Source organism: Cuculus canorus, chromosome 7 (assembly GCF_017976375.1).
Source record: "Cuculus canorus isolate bCucCan1 chromosome 7, bCucCan1.pri, whole genome shotgun sequence".
Lineage (NCBI taxonomy): Eukaryota > Metazoa > Chordata > Aves > Cuculiformes > Cuculidae > Cuculus > Cuculus canorus.
This window is the reverse complement of record NC_071407.1, coordinates 11,532,247-11,558,246: the sequence shown is the minus strand read 5'-3', so window position 1 is coordinate 11,558,246 and position 26,000 is coordinate 11,532,247. Positions and strand designations below refer to the sequence as shown.

General features: G+C 40.5%; 1 protein-coding gene across 5 annotated transcripts in view; it reads right to left on the bottom strand.

The window, feature by feature from the left end:
• SORCS1 (sortilin related VPS10 domain containing receptor 1) overlaps positions 1 to 26,000 on the bottom strand; it is a 371,394-nt gene that overhangs the window by 36,770 nt on the left and 308,624 nt on the right. For all 5 annotated transcript variants that reach the window (XM_054071880.1, XM_054071875.1, XM_054071876.1 and 2 more), the window contains 9 exons: positions 23,913 to 24,059; positions 17,752 to 17,854; positions 17,223 to 17,299; positions 15,989 to 16,080; positions 14,891 to 14,998; positions 13,827 to 13,944; positions 11,940 to 12,070; positions 2,837 to 2,950; positions 1,640 to 1,811 (listed from right to left, as the gene is read on the bottom strand). In XM_054071880.1, coding sequence (XP_053927855.1) covers positions 1,640 to 1,811; positions 2,837 to 2,950; positions 11,940 to 12,070; positions 13,827 to 13,944; positions 14,891 to 14,998; positions 15,989 to 16,080; positions 17,223 to 17,299; positions 17,752 to 17,854; positions 23,913 to 24,059 — 1,062 coding nt within the window. The remainder of the gene's footprint in view (positions 1 to 1,639; positions 1,812 to 2,836; positions 2,951 to 11,939; positions 12,071 to 13,826; positions 13,945 to 14,890; positions 14,999 to 15,988; positions 16,081 to 17,222; positions 17,300 to 17,751; positions 17,855 to 23,912; positions 24,060 to 26,000) is intronic.

Below are 26,000 nucleotides of genomic sequence, written 5' to 3'. Positions count from 1 at the left end.
AAGAATAGTACCAACCTGTGCAATGGGGACAGATCTGCACGCCCCTGCATGTGCTTTTAGCTATGTTTGGTTGAAACGCAGTGGCAACTAAAAAGGAAAATTCTGTTTCAAACAGAGCAGGAAGTCAAAAGCATGGGTAAAGCTGAGGATTAAGATTCCAACTTGCATTTGCTAGTTCTGCTGTGATATTCACAACCCAAACCAGTTCTCAGTTTTTATTAGCTTCTCCCACCCATTACCCTTCACAACACAATACATTTTCATAGAATCATACAATAGTTCGGGTTGGAAGCGACCTTAAAGATCATCTAGTTCCAACTCCCCTGCCATGGGCAGGGACACCTCCCACTAAATCAGGCTGCCCAAAGCCCCATCCAACCTGGCCTTGAACACCTCCAGGGATGGGGCAGACACAACCTCCCTGGGGAATCTGTTCCAGCGTCTCACCACACTCATGGTGAAGAAATTCTTCCTAATGTCCAGTCTAAATCTGCCCCTCTCCAGTTTATACCCATTCCCCCTGGTCCTATCTCCACAAGCCTTTATGAATAGCCCCCCTCCAGCTTTCCTGTAGCCCATTCAGGTACTGGAAGGTCACTATAAGGTCTCCTCAGAGCCTTCTCTTCTCCAGGCTGAACAAGACCAACTCTCTCAGTCTGTCCTCATAGGGAAGGTGCTCCAGCCCTCTGATCATCTTTGTAGCCCCCCTCTGGACCGGTTCCAATAGCTCCATATTCTTCTGATGTTGAGGATTCCAGAACTGGACACAGTACTCCAGAGGAGGTCTCACAAGAGAGGAATAGAGAGGCAGAATCCCCTCCCTCACCCTGCTGGCCACACTTCTTTTGATGCAGCCCAGGACACGGTTGGCCTTCTGGGCTGTGAGCGCACAGTGCCAGCTCATGATAGCTTCACATCAACCAACACCCCCAAGTCCTTCTCTGCAGGGCTGCTCTCAATCACATCATCTCCCATTGTGTACTGAAAACAGGGATTGCCTCGACCCAGGTGTAGGACCTTATACTTGGCGTTGTTGAACCTCATGAGGTTCTCGGAGGCCCACCTCTCCTGCCTGTCCAGGTCCCTCTGGATGACACCCCATCCTTCCGGTGTGGCAACTACACCACTCAACTTGGTGTCATCCATAAACTTGCTGAGGGTGCACTCAATCTCGCTGTCAGTATTATTGATAAAGATACTAAACAGCACCGGTCCCAGTATGGACCTCTGAGGGACACCAGTCGTCACGGATCTCCATCTGGACTTTGAGCCATTGACCACTACTCTTTGAATACGACCATCCAACCAGTTTCCTATCCACTGTACCATCCACCCATCAAATCCGTATCTCTCCAATTTAGCGAGAAGAATGTTGTGGGGGACTGTGTCAAAGTCTTTACAGAAGCCTAGACAGATCACATCCATTGGTTTACCTCTGTCCACTGCTGCGGTTACCCCATCATAGAAAGCCACTAAGTTGGTTATACAGGATTTGCCCCTGGTGAAGCTGTGCTGGCTGCCATTAATCACCACACTCGCTTGGTTCACTTCTTCACCACTTCTCAGGCTTTTTTCTGGCATGATTCAAGACTCAAACACACCCATGGGGCTTGAGATGCAACATAAACATAGAGCCTACCTCCTCCAACTGGACCAGGAAAGTGACATTGTGTCCTTGCTCGGCTGTCAGTTTGCCATCAGACGTGACTATGCGAAGGCCTTGTGGGGCTTTGCCAGGACATTGCTGGGGTTTTGCTGTATACCGTTCTCCCACACCATCCGTGCAGTTGTTAGAAACAACTTTCCGGTACCTGCATAGGAAAAGAGAAATCTGTGCAAGATACTGACATGACAGATTTAACTGGGAACAGGGGTGCATATTTTGAGGTTTCTTTAGTCTAATGAGATTGCAAGAAAACACATTCTCAAATATATTTTAACATTTGTCTCAGTCAGGCATTTCTTATGCGTTGAATGTACAAGTAGTTAATACCTTTGTTAATTGCATGTAGTATTTCCCACATATTAGTAAATGTAATACTTCCCACTATTAATTAATTGCCTAAACCATAAAATTATATAATGATCTGTTACATAATAAATAACAGATCATCATTAACAAATAAAGTTATAAATAAATCATATATCCATACAGTATGGAATGGTTTTCAATTATTATATTGTTAGGCAGAGTTACACAGCTTTTCTCACATACTCTCCACTTCTCAGTAGTCGTGAGGCAACTCTTTCTAAAGATGCAACCCTCAAGAGCTACAGAAATAAGAGAGCTTAAGAAAAAAGCAAATTCTGCCTATCTTTGATCGTGCAAAATGCCAAAACACAGCTTTGGTTCCTCTATTTGCTTTAATCACTTGCATTAGAATTTAAGTTTGAGGTCAGTATCTTAACTTAAACTACACGGGCCACTAACTTCCAAAAGGCCCAAAGAAAAATCAGCATTCAGGGTAACTGCTCCTCTATAAATTCAATTCACATATACATCAGTTTTATCTCTTTCCTTTGTTTTCCACCATTTCTGCCTTACCTGATCCCACATGATTTTAAGAGGAGTCTTTTCAGAGACTTCAATGATTAGGCCTTTGCCTTATTGTTATCCCCCTAAGTTTCTTTATGGTATCATTTTTCAGGAAAGGTCTGGACCATAGTTGGTAGAGAGCTGGAGTGCCAGACTGTGCACCCTAACAAACTGTGTGAAGAAGAGGCCCCAGGGGCTTCAGCCAGCTTTGAGACGCCTATAGTAAATGCAATCTGTAGTTGTCACTGGGTTGAAGTCCATAGGGGTGCTCTAGCTAAAAAAGCCTGGTGTGTTACTTACCCAGTGCTGTTGAGATAACTCTGTCCAAGGCTACAGTCCTTTGACAAGGAAGATGGGTTATACCAGAAAGCTGGTAAACACTGCCCATTGCTGTGACGTTCATATCCATAATCACTGTTATAGCATTAAAAGAAACAGTCACATCAAAAACCAAAAACCAGACACAAGTATTAGCTCATATTCTCCTCTATTGATACAAGCGTAAATTTTCCTCAACCTGTTTATCAGGATTTACGATTTTTTAATACAACAGATTCTTGATCCTGCTTCAGCATTTTTTGGGAGGGGAATGTAGTGGGGGAAGAGTTACCTTACATCATGTCCCAGTATAAACAAGCAGAACCAGACCAAGTGATTCATGAGCTACTGTACTATCTTTTCTCCCTCCACAATCCAACAGTGCTTCTCAGGTTCAGATCTAGACTCAAATATAGTAAAAGCTAGAGATATAAGCAAAGTTCAATCACTGCTGCCTCAGTCATACCTTAGAAAACTGAAGTGCTAAATAGTTAATTGCATTTGGAAACTATATCATATAAGCTATAGAGCAAAAATTACAGTTTTGAAGGAGCTCTCAACTGAAGGCATTAACAGCGTATTTGGTAACAGAAAAGAAGGCTGCAATCTTCAATTCTATTTCTGTTTGGAAGTGGAAATGCTATAAAAAAATAACGTGCTAGAAACAAGAAGTCAAACTGCGATCTTTTGTCCTAATTTGGGTTCAGCTATGACTAAATTTGCTTTGGTTCCACTGAAAATAAACAATTCAGTTTGGGTTTGATTCTAGGTAAACAAAGACTCTATAGTTGTTATTGCGGGACAAGTAAACAAACCAAACTCCTCTTTAATAAGCTCTGTTCACACGTGTTTTTACTTTCCAGCCATTGAGTAATGAGGACTGTTTGGTTGGAAAATCACTCTTATTGCTTTTGCGAAGCTTTCTCCATAGCCTACTATGGAGAAGTTAATGGGATGCCATTTCTAAGAACTGCTATACCAAATCCACCAGCTCCATTCTGCTACTCCAGTTGTAACATGATCCTTGATTTTAAAATGGCACTTCTTCGCAAAGCACTATTTTTTTATTATCTTTAATGTCTTGGAATCAAGTAGCCTGATATTCTAAAAGAGGTTTAGGGCAGCATCATATTATCCGATTAAAGGCTCATTTCTGTGTATGTAAAGAAGCAGGGAGGGGAAAAAAGGAGGCAGAGGAACCTCAACAACGTGTCAGAGGCAGTGGAACCCCTGTCCGAGCTCCTCCCAGGGCTGTCACAAGACAGTCATCAGCCCATGGCCGTGGTGAGACCTACCAGATAGACAACAGGAGAGGCTCTCCTCAGGTCCTTTGCAGATCACTGAGCAGGGTTACCAGCCATGTACATATGCATATATATGTACTGTGTGTGCACGTGCATGCGTGCCTATAAGGAGCAAATGCCCAACCTCGCTGCCACCTGGGTCAGTAGACACAGAGCTGTAGCAGCCTCACCTCTATTGGGCTACTGGATTCAGCATCACCTAACAGGTGGCAGTGTGATCAATGATATTTCTAGAATATTATTAACATTATGAAGGCTTTTCTCACATGTCTTTTTCTTCTCTATAGACCGAAGCAAGATGCCTAAACCCAAAAATTTAATGAATCACTACTAAACAATTTTAAGAAGTCTGGTACTGATCTAAAATGAGACAAAGAAAAAAAAAGATACTATTTTGCAATTTATTTTTGTTAAATTTCTTACACTTGTTATCAAAAGCTTGACATTAAGAAGAATTTTGTCACCTCTTTTTACTTCTGCCTGTAACTTTTCCTTCTGTATGAAGAAAAAAAATGTTTTGACATAATCTAAAAAAAAGGAGAAATTAAAAAGATGACATTAAACAAAAGCAAATTAAAGCTGCATATCACTTGGGAAATCTCCTAAACATCCATTAGACTGCACAACTGTTTCAAAGGAACATTTTGACAGCTGTGGTGCTTGGGATATCTACAAAAAGTAATTGAGAACATACTCCAGGAAACAGCAATGAATTAGATGACCTAAATGGTCTTTTCCTCAGTTTTTTGATTGAATTTTCATCAATCTATTTACTAAGATAGTAGTGACTGAACACTGCTTAATTGTTTTGGAAGCATCATCCAGCCTTTTCTCCCACTGCCATTTGCTTCTCTAATTACCCTTGTTGGAATAAGAACACTAGAGCAGCAAAATACACTTTATAATAAAGAATAACATCATTCCAATTTGCTTAGAGAAAGCAAATATTTACATACACGTGGAACTCCTTTATTTGTGTCATTCATTTGTCAACACTCTGCATCACTGTATTGCTAAGTTATCATGTGTCACTCCAATTAAAAAGCTGTAACACTGTACACACACAATGTTCTGTAATCAGTTAAGTGAAAACAAAACAAAACAATACAGTGAAACCTGCCTCAGAGGGTATCAGTACCCACAGCCCAATTTGATGCAGTAGCAACAGTCTGTGATTCCTTTTTATACATGCATCTAGACTCATGTCACAATTTTGGTCCCTCTTAGTACCTGCACATCTGGACAAGCCAAGCTTGACTTAACTAGATTTGACTATATTTGGATCCTGTTTCTCAAAGTCAAGAGAATGCAATCACAGGATTTTCCACAGCAGCAATAGTTCTAAGCACAGAAGTTTTACAGTGTCATTTTCAGGCTTGCAAATCGTCTGGCTCATTAAAGCCCTACAGAAATATCATCCCAGTAAATGACATGAATTGCTGTTCCATATCTCTCTACAGATGCACCAGCCTCCCGTTCACCTCTGCAGTCTTGGAATCTAATGAATTCCTTGGCTACAGGCTGGTGCATGCAGAACACTGATGCTGACAACAAATTGCTGCCTACAATTTGGCACAACAGGTTTTGTAGCAATCAACAAGCATTAGCATCAATTGGATTGCCATAGCATGAGCCAGTATAGCGAAATCCAGAGACAGGGAAGGCATCAGCTTTAGACTGCAATCAGCTAGCGGAGTCATTGCCTGGTAACTGGGAATTGGGATTTGCATAGATTGATGATATTTTGTGCCTGCCTGAAAAGAACTCAGGTGAAACAGATAAGGCATCTAGAAAGAAAGAGTAGTGCATTTACCACCAGGGATTAGAATGAAACAGAGTATTTCAGTTGGAAGAGACCTACAACGACCACCTAGTCCAACTGCCTGAACAATTCAGGGCTGAACAAAAGTTAAAGCATGTTATAGAGTGTATTGTCCAAATGCCTCTGAAACACTGACAGTCTTGGGCCTTGGGGCATCAACCACCTCTCTAGGAAGCCCATAAGCTCGTTCCAGAGTTTGACTAACCCCTGGGTAAGGAAGTACTTCCTAATGTGTGATCTAGTCATCCCCTGGCACAACTTCAAACCATTGCCATGCATCCTACCACAGGATATCAGGAAGAAGAGCTCAGCACCTCCCTCTCCACTTCCCCTCTTGAAGAAGATGCAGAGGGCAACAAGGTCACCCGCTCAGCCTCTTCTTCTCCAAACCAGACAAGCTCAAAGTCCTCAGCTGTTCCTCAGAGGACATGCCTTCCAGCCCCTTCACCAGCAGTGTTGCCCTCCTTTGGACACATTCAAGGACCTTCACGTCCTTCTCAAACTGTATGCCCAGCACTGCACACAGCAACCCCTCTCTTGATCAGCTGTTTCTGCTGTGTTTGATGCACCCCAGGATGCGGTTTGCTCTCATGGCTGCCAGGGCGCAATACTGGTTCCTACCATGCCTGCTGTCAACCAGCACCCCCGGATCCCTTTCTGCAGGGCTGCTCTCCAGCCAACCTTCTCCCTGTCCATACATGCCCAGCATAACTCCATCCTAAGTGCAGAATCTGGCATTTGGATTTGTTAGATTTCATCGCATTATTTATAGTCCAGTGCTCCAATATATCTAGATGCCTCTGCAAGGGACTGTTTTATCAGTATGGAGCATCCTATCATCTGGCTCTCACTGACAATGGTTTTATCCTACCCACTTTATTAGTTTAAACTGAAATCCTATTTGTCTTAGTCAAGTCAGACTGAAAATCCTTCTCTGCAATTAAAGACAGATACAAATTCATTCCAGAATTTCTGCATCCCTGCTCAAAGTTCATGGTAAATTCCCAAATGTAAGTTTATTTCCACAGGTAACAATCAAAGGAAAAAGAAATTCCTTAAAGAAGCTTATAGTTTGAATACAGACCTGACAAATATACTATTATGGAAGAATTGTAAATCCATGTGAAAATATTAAAATCACACTATTTTAAGATCTAGAAATAACCAGTTAAATCAGATGATTTATTGCCATGCTCCTATCTTCTAAAAATCAAATGATGACGTAACATATTACCACAGGACTTCCTGAAAATACTACTTGCGGGTTTGTATGCAGTGCTTTGTAAACTCTTCAGACATTAAATGGAGTGGAATTGGGGTATTTATGATTATAGTCACCTTTGTTCTACAGTTTCCAAAAGCTCTTGTAGAAAAAAAAGTAAAGTTTTACCACCTTTTTTTTTCCACTTAACATCATTATCTAATACTCTGGTAAAGGTATAAGTACAGATTTCTCTTAAAGGGAAGCTGTTCTTGCTTCCCAGTACTATGGAACAGGCTGCCCAGGGAGGTGGTTGAGTTGCCTTCCCTGGAAGTGTTTAAGGAATGGGTGGATGAAGTGCTTAGGGACATGGTTTAAGGGAGTGTTAGGAACGGTTGGACTCGATGATCCAGTGGGTCCTTTCCAACCTGGTGATTCTATGATTCTATGAATATGACACGGGATTTATCTCAGAGAAGGATGGATTCAGCTGCAGTTAGAATTATGGATTTATGAAGGCATATGATTATAATTGCATCACAGTATTTGGAGTACAAGCCATAACAGCTTATGTTGACAGGGAATCTAAAATCCCCCAAATCTTTCCAGTAAACCCATGTCTGGTAGATATCTCGGCCTCTAAAAATCCAGAGAGATATGGCAGACTCTGCACAGTGAATCTGCATTTCCCAAAAACATTCAAAATGAATAAAAAATGCATTCGAAATCATTGATTAACTAACCGAGCCTGCCTCAATAGTAAAGCAAAGTTAGCTGGCCTAAGGGTGTAAATGTATTTTAGAACTGGCACCTCCGCAATCATCTGAACTGATGAGTGGCAACACACAAAGCCAAGAGTCTGATCACATTCAGTGCCTGCCTTCTGCCTCCCCTTGCTTTGTCTGGATAGTTTCTCACGATGCAGGATGCAAATGTTTCAGCACAAGAACTAAATCTAGCAGGCAGGTCTGTAATTTAAGTGTGAGAAAATAAAAAAGAACCAGCAAGATCCTTGCTGATATCATCAGTGAAATAAATACGCCTGATTCTCAATTGCACAAAGGCTCCTCTGCACCTCTCCGGGTATCCAAAGTCGCCAGCACCAGCAGCAGCACGCTCCTATTTCCCACAAAGGGGTGAGATATGGGAATACTGGTAGGAAAAGCCCTTGGTATTAATGACAATGGGTTCACAGGGAGGACTGATGAAGCGATACTTCAAAGTTTCTATTAAAGGACCTGGGAGACAGGTAGCCAAAGGATGAACAGTGCCGAAGAGTTCCATCTGTGTCTCAGAGGCGTTTCTACTGAAGAGATATTGCCATAATAACGCTCAAACGGCAGGAAGGAACACAATGTAAGGAAACCGGGTAAATTAATGCTTTAATAACACACAAGGAGTGGTGTCATCCATTTACCCAATTCAATTAAATGAAGAAAGACAATCTCTTTTTCCATCCCGCTGCCAGGACAGATTTGCCGAGGGCTGTGCTCGTTGCACTCCCGCTATTCCTGCAGCGCTGTTGCCCTCTGGCTGCGAGTGCAGCCCTTCCACCGGGCACCGCTCCCACCGCAGCCCCTGCCCGGCTACCCTGGCTCGGGGTCTACCCCTCCTGTCATAAGAGATGTCTACTGTCAGAAGCCTTCAGGTTCCCGAGGCTAGAGAAACTACAGCCATTTCTAATGTTGCTTAGTTTTGTTGCTGTGCAAAACAATAAAAAAAACCCCAAAATAAAGTGCCCTTCTCTCTGAGAAAGAACTAAACTGAATACAGATTTGAAATGAACCTGGAGTCTGAGGATATTACCAGGAGAAAACAACATTATAAAATCTTTATGTCTTTTATAACCGGCATTTTTTTCCCCCTGATACTGATAAAAAGGCACTCAGAGGATTAATAGCAATAATACTGCGGCTTTTTTTCCACTTTACCTGACCACACAGATATCGCTTTTATTCGAAGCTCTGCCAAGCTTAGATAATATTTTTATTTTTCGTGCAAATTCAGTGTTTAAACAGCAAAGAAAGTCTTACTCTGACTTGGGCAGGGATTGTCATCTTTAATTCTACACACAAGTCTGGGTCCCCTGTTAACCATCGATATAATATAAAAAAACACCCAGTTTATTTCAAGATTGCAAAATCAAGTGCAGTTAGTTAAGGGCTTTTCTCTACCTGGAGGATACATGACCCCTTCAATCTCCTTCAATTAAGGGCCCTACACAGGAAAAAAAAGAGAAATAGAGAATTCAAAAGCACTGCCGAAATGTCATGAATGAGGATGATGAAAGTGTTTCTTCCTTTTGCAGGAAGGACCTCACAGAGGACGCCCTTCCACAGCAAGAATTCATTCATCTATTTTTCTCCGCATGCCTCTTTGGCCCAAGCTCTGCAGGGTGCATTGGCCGTGAAGCCTAGTGCAGAGTTCAACAAGACAGATACTGAATGCTACAGCAGAGCAGCAGCTTTGCCTTTTTTAGTGCATTAAAAACAGGCTAAGAAATTTATTAAAGCCAGTAGAATTGTTTTTTTTCTTGCCATCTCTTTTCTCCTTCCTTGATAAACCTCTGCTTCCTGTTCCCTGTGGCATTTCTGTCCTTCTCTGACAAATCTATGTAAAACTATGCTCCTGACTGTATTAAGTAGATAAATAAGTAATGAATATTGCTAGTAAATATTTCTGAACTGGATGCTTAAAGCAACGTTGCAGTCTTTTTTTTTTTTTTTTTCCTAAGAGGCAGCGTGGAAGGAAAATGAAATGGATAAAATAAAAATCCAGATCTGAGGACTGTAGGAATAACAAGAGCTCAGAGAGAATTGGAGAAGATCACTATAGTCAGCTCTAAACTAAAACTGGTCCCATCAGAGGGAGGAAGGCCCTCCTAGGCCACAAGGCTTTCTAGCAGTCAGGTCACCACAGAGACCTGCAGTATTTTTAACACAATTTTTCTCATGGTACTTTCAACAAGATGACTTTCAGCAAGTTGTAATTCTTCCTCTTCCAACAACTTTGAGGGGTCTTGTTGGTGCCCGTGAATATGAACATCTGCCATACATGCCGAATCATCCAAGCTTTCTCTTAGAGATTCTCTCACAACCCAGCAGGACTTCTGGACTATGTTACCTCAAAGTGAATGTAAAAGGAATAAAAGCATGTTTTCCCCCAGCAAATGTCACTGTGGTACTTCAGTTCTTTATCTATCAATGAAGTTTTGTAGTAGTGAACCACACAATCAATTTTAGTGAAATAAAAACCATACTTTTCCAGGGAGAGAGGAGTTCTGGAAGGAAAGCCTATTTTTATCAGAAGTCTATCACGAATGTGAGTCCTTTATGAATGTAAGGGGTTTAACCACTAACAGATTGACTCTGAGTCAATCCCACCAGATATTTTCTTGAGCCTGGGCATAAGCTTCGCACAGTCTTGTACTGCATGCTCTTCAAGAGAGTCAAAACCCTTTGAGAGCTTCAGAACTTCCTTCCTATTTTTGTGTGGGTTGTTTTTGGTTTTGTTTTTTGTTTTTGTTTTCTAGTTGGGTGCTCTCTTGTTTACATTCCTAGATATACATTAAATAGTTGAAATCTAGGACCTTTGGGCACCTGATGATGAATTGCACGCAGAACTGAGGCATCTTCTCCCTAACAAAGTCGTCACTGGAAGATGGAGAAATCATCAGGAAACCAAATTCAGAGAATGAAGGCCCAAGTATGCTCATAATTTTTATTATTTGGTGCAAGAAGATTTACTTTTTTTTGACACATGGAAGAGACTGCTGTGATTCTGTGATTTTATATAGAAAAATCAATTTAACTATAGTTATGAGAGAGTGAGAAGGGAAATGCTATAAATTTTCATGGTCCTGGAGTGAACTCACTTAGTAAGAAACAAAATATTTCTAAGATGAACCTCTTCAGGGTGCGTGATACAGATTCTGGGTTTAATTAACAACTTGGCATAGATTTAACTGGGCGAGGCACAAAGCATGTTTATCCGCACTGTCAAAGAGCCATCATTTCTCTCTTCTGAGGTACTCGGGACTGTCTCAGACTTGGAGAAAACCGGGTGACAGAGAGATTTCAATAATGCCGTTCTCTGCCTTTTCTGTGCAAATTACTGTGAGTCAGCAGGAATCTTGAAATGAAATCAGAAGCTTAACAGTTTATCACACCATTCACAAGTCACCAATGGACCCGATTTCCCACAGCATACAGCAGAGGAGAAAAGGCTTCAGAAGGGCACTAAACCAAATCATGAACACTATGTCTATTCGATACTATCAAATACGGTGGTTCAGATATGACAAATGATGCAGGAATTCCCTAGATACTTGATTTCCAGAAGCTGAAGGCTAACTTTGCACACACATATATTTACCTTTACACATGTACACATATGTGTGTTTGCTTATGTATAGAGAATTTATTTTACTGTTTATGCACACTATATATGTCTTAACTACTACTTTCACAGCTACCTGTAGTCATTGCTGAGGTTAGATGTGCTAAACAGACCTTTTGTCTTAATGCTGCCCAGAGCTCTGAATTGACCTGGAAAATGGTCTGTTCAGTTTTGTAGGAGCCTTAGCAGATTACAGATATGTATTCCACCTTTCTTTCTTCTGACATACCCGCATTATCAGGGGGCAACCTATTTAGCAACTTGCACATTTCTCATCTACTCTCTGGAAGCACACAGCCTCTCTAGTGAGCTCTGCATTGGTGTGGTAGAAAGCACATAGTTCTTGTGCCCACTGCTCACCAGTCAAAGTCTGCCTCTGTGCACGCGCATGGCTCCGAGGTCATGGCCCCAGCATATTTTCCTTGCATGCATTTCTTCTCTGATTTGCGCTTCTTGTAGATCCTCTTTGCTCCCATGATGCAAGCTTCTCCCTGGAAACAAAACCAAAAATATCTTTCTCTGACACCCACCAGGCTATTCGTATCACACAGTTTTTCCAAGTCTGTGCAATAGGAACTGTGACTCAAGAGACAAGGATGGGAAGTCAAATGCCATGTCAGTACACCGAAGCTAATTAAAGCTACTGAAGCTTTAACTGAAACTAAAAAAGCTTTTCCAATACACACTAAGAAATGATCTGAGGTTACTTATTTATCTGATTCGGTTCTAAATTTGTTCCAAAGCCAATAAGCAATTGATGCAGGCCTATTTCTCATTTATAGATTAAGTTTCACAGAAACTGAAAACACAGTCTGATGCCTCTGCAGTTTCAGACACAGAACAGATCTATTTCTTTGGTCTGATCTCTTTGGCAATAATTTTGTTCAGTGGAAACTAGTGATATGCATATACATAAATATTTTCCATGGACTATGAGTTCAGGTTTTACAGTGTTTGACTTGTTATGCAAATGCTAAACTTTCCTCATCTTTTCACTCCTACCTTCAGCACCCTGATAAATATTTCTCATTAGGGAACATGGCTCAGCCTTGTAATCTCAGTGGAAAGAAAATCAAAAGGCAATTCCACAGGAGCCTTCCTAAAAATAGTTCTATAAGCTCCAAAGCCAACATCCTAAAAGACTACCGTAAAATCCTTGGCATTTTTGCTAAGTAAGCACAAGAAAAGAAAAAACAACAAAATGGTAGGGGTCTCACTTTTTATATCTTGTGCTGTTAAAATTGCTGCAGGTAAGAGAAACTTTTCATAGCTTTATTTTGCCCATGAAACAGAAGGGCTTGAATGGCAACTGGTGTAAAATGCCTCCTTGAATTTCAAGGAAGCTGTACTGATTTTCAGCATCTAAGGATCTAAGTCATAACCGGTAATTTAGTGTAGAGTTGTGCTTTGTGTGAGCAGCTAGTTTGCACCAAGCTACTTTCATATTCATATTCATCATTAAATTCTTGCTTAGTGAGTTATATATAGAAAGACAACCTTTGATGATAAAAATGGGTGTATCACTTCAGACAGTGAAGCCTGTGGTGTTTATATAACCACAGAATTTGGGATGTATTTTATTCTAACCTGATATAACACAGGCTGCTGTGTCAAACCTGGCAGAGCCAGGAAGGTGCCCCAAGGTAGATGCAGGCACTGTGCAGAGCACATTACCTTAAGCAACAGTTCTAGGACTGCTGCAGCAGCTGCATCCAGGACTCAACAGACAGGGCACGGGGGCCCATCGGACTGATGCATAAAATGCCTGACTCCTACAGCAGAAGTACCACTGCTGAGAAAGACCGAACAAGGATGAAACTAAGTGAGTAGGAAATGAGGCTAAGAGGGCAGGAATTTGGAGAAACAAGGGTGAAAGCAACTAGAAGGATCTTAAGAGACTGTCTCTGAGTACGCAGAAGGATGAAGGAAGAGAAAGGAGGTAAGGACAGGTAAACTGGATGGAAGATGTAGGAGTGATGAAGTTAAGGTCTCTCAGCAGTAGTGCTTTTGCTCTTGTTGCATTCTTCAACTCTGGGTGAGTCCAAACTAATAGCCTGAACAAAGAATGAAATCCAGATGGCAGGTGTTCATCCTTTGGAGCTCACAGAGTGTAATCTAACATGTCTAAATCAGTAAGGGCCAATGTAATACACCATCCGAAACAGGAAAAGACATTGGATCATGCTGATTTTTACCTGTAAGATCATTACCTACTTCAGTTCAGATCCCAGCCTCCTTGCTTCTCACCTGCCTATGGAGTTGCCAAGGCCTATAGTCCTCTTCTGCACACCTCCGATCAAAAATGGACTTGTAGTCTACTTTCACCAGCTGCCACTCCGAGCGGTGGCTGAAATGTCCAAACACTCTACAGAATGCAGCAGAAAGAGCATATAGTAAAAGGCAGCAAGAGAGGGAGCCTGGTATTTACAATACACAGTCACCCACAAGTTTCTAACAGAGAATAATTGTTTCAGGAGTGTCAGTTCTACAGATTTTTACTTGACTAACATGGTGAATGTGAAACTTAGGGTCCTAAACACGTACATTCCTCTTAACAATTGGATGCATCTTTTATTCTATCGATCAAGATCCTCCCATTCGTGTCAATCCCCGAAATGACCATATAGAGAAGACCTGATGCAAGGCTAGAGACAGTTATAGCTATAGGAGTTTGATATCTCAGCTGTGAGCTTTAGGAATCCCTTCCACACTAATTAAAATGGGAAGGGGTCATTCTTCATACATTTCTGTTAACTCAGGTTAGTTTGCAAGTTACATATGCTGCTTATCACAGTCCAGTCCTTTTTTTACAGACAGAAACTGAGTTTTCCTCCTATTTTTTGCAAATCTGATCTCAGGTAAAATGTCACAATTTTTGGCAGCATGAATCCAGATTTATGCAGTATGCAGAACTCAACATACCACGTTGAAACGAACGATAATTTTTCATCAGGCAGCCTCCAGGCAACATTTTGTCATTCATTTTTACAAAAGAGTGTTTACATTTTTCTATGTCTCAGTTAAAAAAAAAAAAAAAAAAGCAGCAGCAAACCACAGCTATAAAAATACTCCACTATTTTTTTTTTCAAATATTCATATGTCAAGAGTAACACTGCTTTAAATCACATTCAATTTGAGGAGTCAGGTTTCATGCTAAGTGATAGTGGTTTTACAGCTTGCAAGGAACCATACTGTCATTCCCTCAATAATACCACAGATAAACATTAATGATTTAGCAACAGAAGTCTGTGTATCCTGGCTTCACAGAGCACAGTTCCCACCAACATTAGGATGATGGCGCATTCACTTACGTCATGATTAGAGTTTCCTCTCCTGGTTCCCCTAAAACTCCATCTACAAACAGTGGGAGAGATGTGAAACTGTACTTGCTCCAAGATCTCCCTTCGTCAAAACTTAACCTAGTGGAGAAAGTAAAATTAATATCCTTATATATCCTTATATATTCCTTACCCTCCTCATATGCTATTTGAAGAGACTCTCTCACTGATATGGTGAAGTAGGAAGCAGCTTCTATGCTTGGATACTGCATTTTTAGCCTTTTAAATAAGTACTTCTTGAAGTAGCATCATAAATGAGAGCATTGATCAAGCCTCATATTGCTAACCCACTGCTAATGTGGAAACTAACAAAACTATGTTAGAGATTGATGCTTTAAGGGCAACATGTAGCCTAGACTAAGATTATTTTTTTCAATAAACAAGTAACCTCGAGCACCTTATTTTTGGGTCCCCAACATAAGACTTTTTAAGGAGGTTAGGTTTCTGAAGTACAAGAGCTTTGCCTCTTCTGATGAGCAGTCTTCTCTGTGGTGGGTCCAAGTGAAAGCTTGGAACCACTCACTGCTTCGTAAGATTTAGGTCTGTGTGTTTCAGATCTTGCTGAAAACAGTGGAAGTAAATCATGCAAAGCATCACTAAACTATAATCTAACTAGCATGTACGCTCAAGATTGGTAACTAGCAAGGACACTTTTGCCTTTTTGGCTACATAACTCTGAATCCTTTCAACAAAAATCTGTTTCATAATTGCTGTCTGCCACACAGAAGACAAACTCATCAATAACTTTGAAAATTAAGAGTGCTTCGGTAACTTAATAAGAGACAAAGCCATAACCCAGTTTCATATTACATAAATAAGGAAAGTCAAGAAGCCACGTTGTGGTAAACCAGTTAATTCATGGAATTACAGACAATATCTCAGATCTGGCCAAACTGAAACTATGTAAGCAGGAATTGATAAGATTACTCAGCTTTACCTGAGTTAATGTTTGCTAGTACCCTGATATTTTCTAGACTTTAGCTACAGAAAACTCTGGATGCAGCCTAAGTCCCTGCTTCCTGGCATTTGAAAAGAGGCACAGCAGACATTTAGTACAGATGGAGTCATTACCAGAGATGTCTAATAGGCAGAGATGTGTGTTTCATGGCAACCAGTACTCCACCTTTATCCAGGTACAGAACACTGTGTTCTTCCTCAAAAATCTAGAGGGGGAAAGCATATATTTAAATCTATTTTCCTTAACATCAAGAAAATGTCATAGTTATTTAAGTATGATCATGACAGAGGACAGGTATGTGCTAAGGAATTTACAGAGTAGAGAGAATACATTCTGTATAGAGACAGTTCCTGTGTTTTGATTTTCATTGTTTGGGTTTGGAATTTTGTTCAGTTTTTCTTCACCTTGGAATAAGCATTCTGCCTCTGCTTGATAGAAAGGTAGAAAAATGAATTTTTGCAAGGATCAACGATTTCCCTCCTTTTGATGACAGATTTTTGTTTAAGGAAGAACTTTATGTGTTTGCATGTATCTGGCTCTATGTCATGTAAGTGACGCAGATGGAAAAATGAGGGCTGGTCAAACATTTTAAAATAATTAGATTCTCGGAACATCAAATATTTAAAAATATTTTCTTTTCCTGTGTCTTTTTTATATTGGCTTTCTGCAAACATCTGCTCTCGAGTTTATATAGCAGCATTTGTCAGACTGGGAAAGTCACTCTTTCTCTCTGTCACTTGATATCCAATCCAGAAAACAGGAATAATAGAACTTTGTGTTCTGTGGACAAACACATTCAAGGGCAGTAGTGCTTTGTTAACAGGTGAGATTCCATGAAATATTAGGAACTTGATTTAACTTAATCATCTAGTCTCTAGAGATGAGTAGCTTCAGAATAGGATGAACTGGATTCTGTCATTTTCTCCATTAACTTAAGAGCAAGGCAAAATAATCAGTTTACATGGACACTGAACTTTGAGCAACTTAGCTTAGGTGAAACAAGTCCCACACAGAGAGAAGGAAAGTAGGCTAGTGCAACAAAATGGTTTGACCAGTACAAGGGATGTCCAATAGTAAAAGGAAACACATTCTCTTCCCTTAGTATTCATATTTTAATCTGTTTTCTTTGCTATAGAGTTAAGCTGACGTTAGATGAAGTCTAATGACACACTCAATCTTTTTCTTTGAGCATCACTCTACTTCTCAGAAGGGAAGAGTTTACCCTTCAATAAAGATTTGCAAAGAGCTACTCTGAACCTAAAGAAACAAAAATTAAGTGACAGTTTGAATCTACTTTTATGACAATTTCCTATGATTACTATTTAAACCTGTGATTGTGTCATTTACCTGTCTCCAAGTGTTCCCAGCATCAGAAGAAATAAACATGCTGATGTCATTGTCTGATAGTTCAGTGCCTATATTACCTGCAGGATGAGCATTGATTAGTGACACAACACTAAGAAATAAACAGTAAAATTAGCAAATTAGGGCAGCAGAAGTATTTATTTACCTTTTGCAATTATACAACTTCTCATTTTGGGAATAGAAAGACGGGGAAGGAAAAGGCTTTAAATTTGAAGAAAATACATGTTAAGATCCAATCCTAACAGCTCTAAATGTGTGCAAAGATTTGAATCTTATGTTCATGGGAGTAGAGGACTAGAAATGATCTTCTTGGTCTTGAAGACCACTTTCCATAAAAAATATATGACAAGTTGAAGGTCCATAAGGACTTCCATTTGACAGACTGACTTCCTTCTCAATACTACTGGTGCGACACCCCACAAGCCACCCAACACCCTCCACACCCATCAAAAACTCAAGATTTTGTCAGTGTTTGCACATCATACACAGACGATCTTTAAATGTGTCATACCTGAAGCTACAATAATACTGGGGGCAGTGTCTCGGCTGGCGATGTTTCCTGAGGTATAGGGATTCTCCGAGACCTTCAGATGAAGATGAAGGGAGCAATAAGGCTACGGAGAAAAAGGAAATAAAAGTAAAAAGCAGACACAACATGAAATGCATACTCCTATTTCTATAGGTTTAGCAATATACAATGTGTTTCTGCATTACTTCCTCATCGCTGCATCTGGACACCCTCAGAAAGACACGGCCACTGACCGGGTTACGTTGTGAGAGCTTCGCTATTATATTCTAATGCAACTCATTCCCACTGGGAAATTGATTCACTGGGCTGAAACCCTCCCACAAGGACAAGATCTTTGAAGCTGTAGCCACAAAGGAGGCAACCAGGATTACAAAGGCAGGTAATGGTAAGAATTATCTAGCTCCCCTGGCTCCTAGCTCTCTTGAGAAGCAAGCAAGGCTGCAGATATGACAAAGCGACTCTCAGAGCAGCAGTGCCCAAGCTATTTCTGCAACAAAAAGTAACATAACCCTATTGGTGCGGTGCTAGGTCACCACTAATCAGCCACGGGAAACAACTTAACTCACAGTGTCACACCATTTCTTGACTCTGATTATTTTTGACACATGACTCTTGTTCCGCACTGCACTAAGAAGAAATATCAGGACTGGAAAGTGTTAGTGTAGAAGTTGTTTAAAACAATCCTTCATTGCCCAATCTGGATGTGTCCTTTGAGATTTCAGTACAAATACACCCATGAAAGCCTCACCTGTTTGTTATTGATTTTGTATGTCAGGTAGTCAGATAAGACAGGAATGGTATAGAATAAATCAGACGAGTAAGAAGGTAGGGCAGACAGGCAGATTTCCAAAGTTGGCATTACAATTTCCTCCAAATCTGCACTGTGATAACTTCTGATAATTTCTGACAATTTTTGCCTTCAGTAGTTTTTTCTTCCAAATCTCATGAAGAGTCCTTCATAAAATATGCTAAGGGAAGGGAGGTGAAAAATTACTGGCCAGAAAACCTGAAGCAAACTGACCCCATTGAAGGGGACATCTCACAGAAACACAAATACAGTGAAGCCTATGCTTCAGCTTGCATGACCCTGTGAGATAAGCAGAAGCGGCTATGCAGAAGGACCTTCAGACTCTAAGGAGACAGGTCTTTCTGTCTAATATCAGCTGTCTAAAGGGTAGGTTTGCAGCCCCAAACATTTTGTAGGCTTCTTCTGCAGGAGACCTAGCCTCACAGGTCACTGGAGGAAGACCACTGACCCATTCCATGTCAAGGAAGGTGTCTATGACTGAAATGAAAAGCTCCCTGTGGAAAATGGCAGGTTTGGGGTTTTTTTTGGCAAAGGCAAATAAGGGTGGTGAGGAAGGATGGGAGCTCTCACTTATATGAAACAGGAAACGCAGACACAGGGTGGTGCAGAAGGGAACACAACTTGCCAAGTGGAATGTACTGAGCAGCCTAACTCTAAGTGACAGGCGTATGAGGGCAGCTTCAGGAGCAGCCTGGGGGTGCAGGAAGGTAGTGGAAACCAAATCAAGCTGACATGCATGCAGGAAGTGGAAAAGCATTATAAAAGCATGAATTCATCCCTTTTACATTTTTATACATTGTGAGAAGATTAAATGCAGAACATATTTTTAAAACTAACATAATCCAAGCCCATTTCAGCATTTTGAAGACAGCAGACAATGGCAGCAACTCAACCAGTTCCCCACTCTAACACAAATTAAACCTCATTAGGCTCAAATTTTTCTGCTACCAGAGGTTTTCTTTCAAATTTGTCTCATTTTACAGATATAACACACAGAAATGGAATAGGTATCTCAGATATTAAAATCTGGTCAGCTGTCTAAGCAGAAAGATGGTATTTTTAGTGGCATGACTTCTTATTGCTTGGAGTACAGTAATGCTCACAGGATCTAGTGACAACTGCATGTAGCATAAAAACTAACATCTCCACTCTAGCCAAACACCTGAAAGTATTGCCCATGGCCCTCTCACGTACTTTCCAGGGCAGTATTCTCTTCTCCATCCCTGATGTACACTTTGTCCATCCGTATCTTTATATAGTTCATTAACAGGTATTTTTCCAGACTGGGTAGTCTATTGTCACACTGTTGGTCCCCTTTTGATTCTCTTCCAGCTCCCGCAGCATAACTTGTATACAGACATCTCAGCTTTGTTTTTTAGAATTTCTATCAATTGTCTCTATCCTTCTTGTTGTTATCAACAGGCTACTGAAATCAGTATTTTCATCAGAATTACCATTTTGAGGTTTCTCTGGCATTGCCTAGTACCCAGCAATTCTGGGTGCAGCAGACACCAAGGGAAAGGCAAGCATTGCCATACAGGATTTGCAGTCTACGTAGAAGATAAAGCACGAGTGACATAGCCCACCAGTATGCTCACTGCCATAGATCTTGCAGTCATGCTGGAGTTCATTACTTGCCTCCTAACACTTTTAAGCTAACTCTTTTATGCTCTCCTATCAGAAGGCTCATCAGTCCATAGTAAAATTTGCAAACCCACTTCTTGGCTGTTCTGCAAAGCCCACTCGAACAGTCTCCAATAGCATGATAAATACAAAACAGTTATTAGTGACAGTTCCTGATCAGGAGTTGGGCATTATTACACAAGGATGATGATAGACACCATTCACAAAGCTAGAGGTAGTCATGGTATTTGCTCACCTGCAATAACAAGAGACAATAAAGGGAGATAAATACTTCCAGGAGAGAGATTCAAAATACCTCACTTAGATGCTTAAATCATTCTGTAGCAGATGGTGTGAATGCCCTCCCTTATGAGAAATGAGTCTTTGTCCTGAAATACTTATAATCCACATAGACAAGACAAACAAAATGTGGGAGGGAATAAACAGATGTCTGGGGAAGAAGCACAGAGAAAATAAATGACTTGCCCAAGGTCATACAGGAAATTGGAGATAGGCCTAAAAATTGAACCAAGATTCTCCTGAGATTCAGCCCAGTGTTTTCACCACAGGTCCATCCTTGAAAGCTAATTGATTAACTCTCCTAGACAGACGTCCATAACTTGCAAGACAGAATTATTCCTTGGTCAACCACTTCACAGCACAGCATAAGTATCCAACAAAATCAGCATATTTGGGATATAATACCTTCGCAGGTATTTTATGAACATTAAGCATATTCAGCATAGAAAACAAGTGATATAAACAAGAAAAATAAAACCTTGGGATTAGATGGAATTTCACTGCTTTCCTTCATCCTAATTATTCAGAGCCACCTCACAAAAAAATGCAGACACTCTTTGAGCTACTTTGAAAAAAAACACCTCGAGCATACTGTCAGTAGAGGGATGGTTCCATCTGGCTTGCCTTGAGTTTCAAATAGATTCCCCCTTAACCTCCTTGGCTGCCAACTTAGCTGCTATGTACTTATTTCTGCATTAACTCACCCTTAGTTTAAGTTTAAAGACCAGATGCACTGAAGACACAGCACTGCACTCACAGGCTGGGGACCATCCTGTCACTCTGTGAAAGGGTAAATTCCATTCTGCCAGCCAGATGGAACATATGCCATTGCTGTGTGCCAAACTACTGTTAGAAATAGTTATGCTGAAAACCAGCAGCGCGAAAGCATTAATAACTGCTGTGGAGTAAGGATAGCAGTTAAGCTATCATTTCTTAAATTTTTGCATTCCATATTCTATCTTCATCCTCCTTCAACATTACTGTGAAGCTCAAATCAGTTTTTTAAATAGCTTAGGTCTGTCTTGTAAGACTGTTTTTTACCCTATGCTTTTGATGCATTCTCTGTACCTCCCTTTCTTTTGCAGGCAGACAGTCGGCTCCTTTAGAAGACCTAACAAGTCCATTTGTTCAGATTTCACCTATTTGCTTTCTTGCAAATTTGCAAGGCAACCATCTACTACTTTGCATGTTCAGCTGATGATCTCTTCTCTTCTACAATTCCACCAGGTTGTGACAACCTGGGCACGAAGGAGGCAGACAGGCTCAGGCAATAAAAGAGGCTTCTTGCCTTTTTACCTCATCTTAAGGGAAGAGGAAAAATAAGCATGGCTAAATATTCCTCTGGCCTCACCACAGTGAAGGGCTGACTAGGTTCCTTCTCGTTACTCTGAGAGGGAGAAGACTGAGCTGCGTGGTTTAAGTCGGTTGAGGATTTGTCCCTTGTTACCTTGAAATCATGGACCAATTTCTACAGACACTTTTGAAGCTGATATGCCTACTCCAGCCCAGGTCACAGAGCATTTAGGAAGTGGTTGTTTTCCAGTGAAAACCGGTGGAAACAATTCTCAGGGCAACTACATGGCTGCACAGAGAGCAAAATAAAAATGAACCAGTGTTTAAATAGTGGTTTGGGCACACTGGAGCTACAAGGATACAAACACAATCTACAGAGAATCAAGAGCTTCTCTTGGGCAGTTCTCACTCTGTCCCTAGAATTATCCACACTTCTACCTTTGCTCATGATCCTTTGCCTACCTTGTTCAAATTTAACATTTCCAACTGAATTCCAGCTTGTTTAAGGAGTCTGCAGAGCAGTTCCTCTGGCTCATTTATAACCGTAATGGCAAGACAGACTTCTCTCGATCGGTGTACAACAATACCAAGAAAGGCCTTTTCTCAGAACTCAACTTTGAAGTTATGGAAAAAGAATAGCACTTACTTTGATTCTTTTACTTGCCTACATGGTTTTTATTTCTTCTCCCTTGTTACACCTCAAAGTACTACACTATCATATCATATAATAAAAAGATTGTGTTTCTGATAAATTTTGTCATAATTTGAAAAAGTCAAGGTGTGTTTTTTTTACCAAATATGTTTACTTGAGTTAAAATTAGATTACATCTATTTATAACAAAAAAGCTGCAACACATAGCCCCTTCTGAAAAAATTAAATTATTTTATGTCTGCAAAGCTTTCTGAATATCATCTTTTTGGTTTTCATCTTATGGAAAGGTTTAATTTAAAAATGCAAATAGTTACAGTTTTAAAAGCTCGGAAAAATGAAAAACAAAACTAACCAAACAAATTCAATCATGGTCTGAAATAACTCTTCTCTTTGACTCTCAGTCCTCTCTCTCTATTTTTTTCCATACTGGAGAGAAAATGAAAGGCTTGCATTTTGGATCAATCAAAAAATCAATTATTCAAACAGCTTCAAACATCAAGATATTTATTCTTTGCTCTCCCAATAACGCACAGGGTTCACGTAAGAGATTAGTGCAGCATTCAGCTACATATCACAGTGCACAAAATACAATGCTGATTCAGATTCTAACAAACTTACAGCCTCAAATGAGAAACATAATCTTTTTTTTCTCTGATGGAAAATAACATACAGGTATAGGACAGCAGGAAGAGCAGTGTAAGCAGTGCCATATGTTAGAACTTGTACAATATAAAAACTATTAAGAATCCCGAAGATTGAGGTTCTGAGTATTGTCCCACTACAGTGTATCAATTATATCAGCAGAAAAATATGCTGAGATCAGTATAAGCTTTCTAATTTGACAGAGATTTCCAATTCCACTCACACTGCTTATATTTCACTTTCACTTTCGGAAACAGTTTGCATATAACGATGATTAAAGTCTTATCTGTATGTTGATCTCTACCAACAGTTACCGAGACAGATAAAGTATACACCCAACGCACCGCTATACACATACTTGAATAAAGCTGTCAATTCTCACTTCTGAGCTCAAAGAGGAAATATCAAATATTAATACTGCTAACAGAGTGGCCTGAAAGAAATCGAAGCTCTCCTCTCGGTTGAGCCTCAAAGTTCCGAGCTACGACAGCTCACTCCTCCCATCTAGTGTCCAGAGAATCAACTGCGCAGAAACGGCCTCCAGCTTCACCTGCTCTTTAGAGGAGCACACCAGCCGTGCAGAAGAAAGCTGATACATAACGCTGCCTTTTGTTCCAGAAATTAAATTAAGCTAAATTTCAATGCCAGGTCTTGCGACACCATCTGGCAGCCCAAGCCTGATGTACTGCACTTTTAATACACTATATTCCCTCCACAAGGTATACCAGATGGAAAGAGGAGCTGCCCTCTCCTTCTTGTGCTACCTGGTAGAAAAAGATTTTTCTTGGGATGTTACCACCCCCAAGTTCCCACTCAGGTACTTACTAGGAGACAGCGAATGGGGTTTCCTCTCAGATCAGTGTCCGGAGCCTGCAACAAATTCCAGTCTCTCCCTTTATTGTAGGTGATGAAAGTTTTCACTTGGTTGTCAATCTTCTTGTTGGCCAAGAACATCCCCTTTATCCCTGCTACCTAGGAAAAATTGACATGGCTGAAAGATAGATCAAGCCGGTGCAGGTTCTGCATGCGTGTCTCTCTCACCCTGTCAAACCCAAAGGGGATCTGGTGGCTGGGTCAGTGTGGTAGATGTCAGGGCAAGAATTGCCAAGGGACATCAAAGGAAGGCAAATTGAGGAGCTGAGGACAAGACAAGACCATCATAGGTGGAAAGGTGACGAGTGGAAAAGAAAGCCTATGCTTCAGAATCAGCATGGGAACATGGTATCGTGTCGATAGCATTCTCTGCAAAGTGCCAATCTCTCAACCGTGTATGCATCCTTCCACCCAAAAGATGAAATACGTACAAGGCAATTATTTGTCTCCTGCACTGAGTAGCAGGAAATAGCAGCAATTTTGGCCTTGCAAAGAAAATAGCAACACACAAACTTGCAGTTCAGTGCTTCTGTTCTCATATAGCCTGCTCAAGATCTTTCATCTCGGGATCCGAATGTGTTTCATAATTATCAGTCTTGTTTCAACAGAATAACTTGGAGCAGACAGGTATTTTTATTACCATTTCATAATTTGAGGAAACCAAAGCACTAGTGACTCAAGCAACGCTGCCCAGAATGTTAGTTATAGAGCTAACAATGAAATTTTAATCCTTTTATTTTTCCTGTTGTTTCATCCAAAAGCTTTATCCATAGACCTACAGGAGGATTTTGTAAAGATGTGATGCCAATAGACTCACATTGGAATCATGCCCAAAAGTGTCTTAGTGGCAGAAAAAAAAGTCAACCTCAAACCACAACTCACACTGCAGAATGTTCCCATCTTCTCAGCACACTGAAAATCAATAGCCCAATAGCTGCTGCAGCTTGTGAATTAATTTGTTAGGCTGTCACTCTGCAATCTGAGTGCTGCAATAAAAAGGGAAGCAAAATTGGGAGAAGGAGGGGGGAAGTAAAACTTTTTGGTTTCCAGCAAGTCTGTTCTGTCATCCACACTATCTTTTTATGGTGTAGAACTAGTACACAGACTCATTCATCGAGACCTTTTATTCAAAGAGATTATTATTTCAATGGCATCATGTGGCAAATGATTACACAGCAGATTCAGGACGTGTTCCTGCTCAACTGATTTAATTATGTGGCTCGATTTGGATGCTACATTTCCCAATGAGTGGGACCTTATCGCATTTTTAGTCATATGTTGTGGGACTACTAGTGTACAGGGCACTGGTACAGTGCCATAGCATACTTACTCATTCTCAATAGCACTTTCCTGCTTGAACAATGGCATTGAATTTCATTTGAAGTTACGTAAAGACTTAGACATGACTTGCTATAAAGTGCAATAGTCTCTAAATTAAACAATTAACTAATGTATTGCTGATTTAATCATAAAAAGATTATATTTTCCATTTCTTCGCTGGATTGCTCAGTCCCACTCAACACTCACAATACTTCTGTTGTAGTAGACAGGCATCCTGAAAAGACAAGGGTACTCTTGTCTCCCAGTGATACTGCATGAATAGACAGGACTGGAAAAATAACATAGTCTGCCTTCATTACCAAAGGCCAAAGCCTATAGCTCCATTTGTACTTTTCTTTGTTGTTGTCCTGAAATAGTTGTATTATATAGTCCCTGTGAAATGCTGGCCATAAATGATTAAAGAGCATTTTATATATCAGGTGATAAATGTGTTCTGAAATCCTGTGATTTTTTTCTTTTTATGATTCTAGTCACGGGCTGGGACTCGGAATCCTTTCCAGAGAAACAAGAATGTAAGTTGTACTCTCAGCGTTGGACAGTTTTATCTTAAAAACAGACTGCAAACACTAAACACGTTTGTGTGCTCTCAGTTGGAAGAGGCATACCTATTGCATCTACAAGCACAAGATCTGTTCATCCCTACCTTTCATACAATGCTAAGAGAAAGACTCATGTAACAGCATTACCACCAGAGGTCAG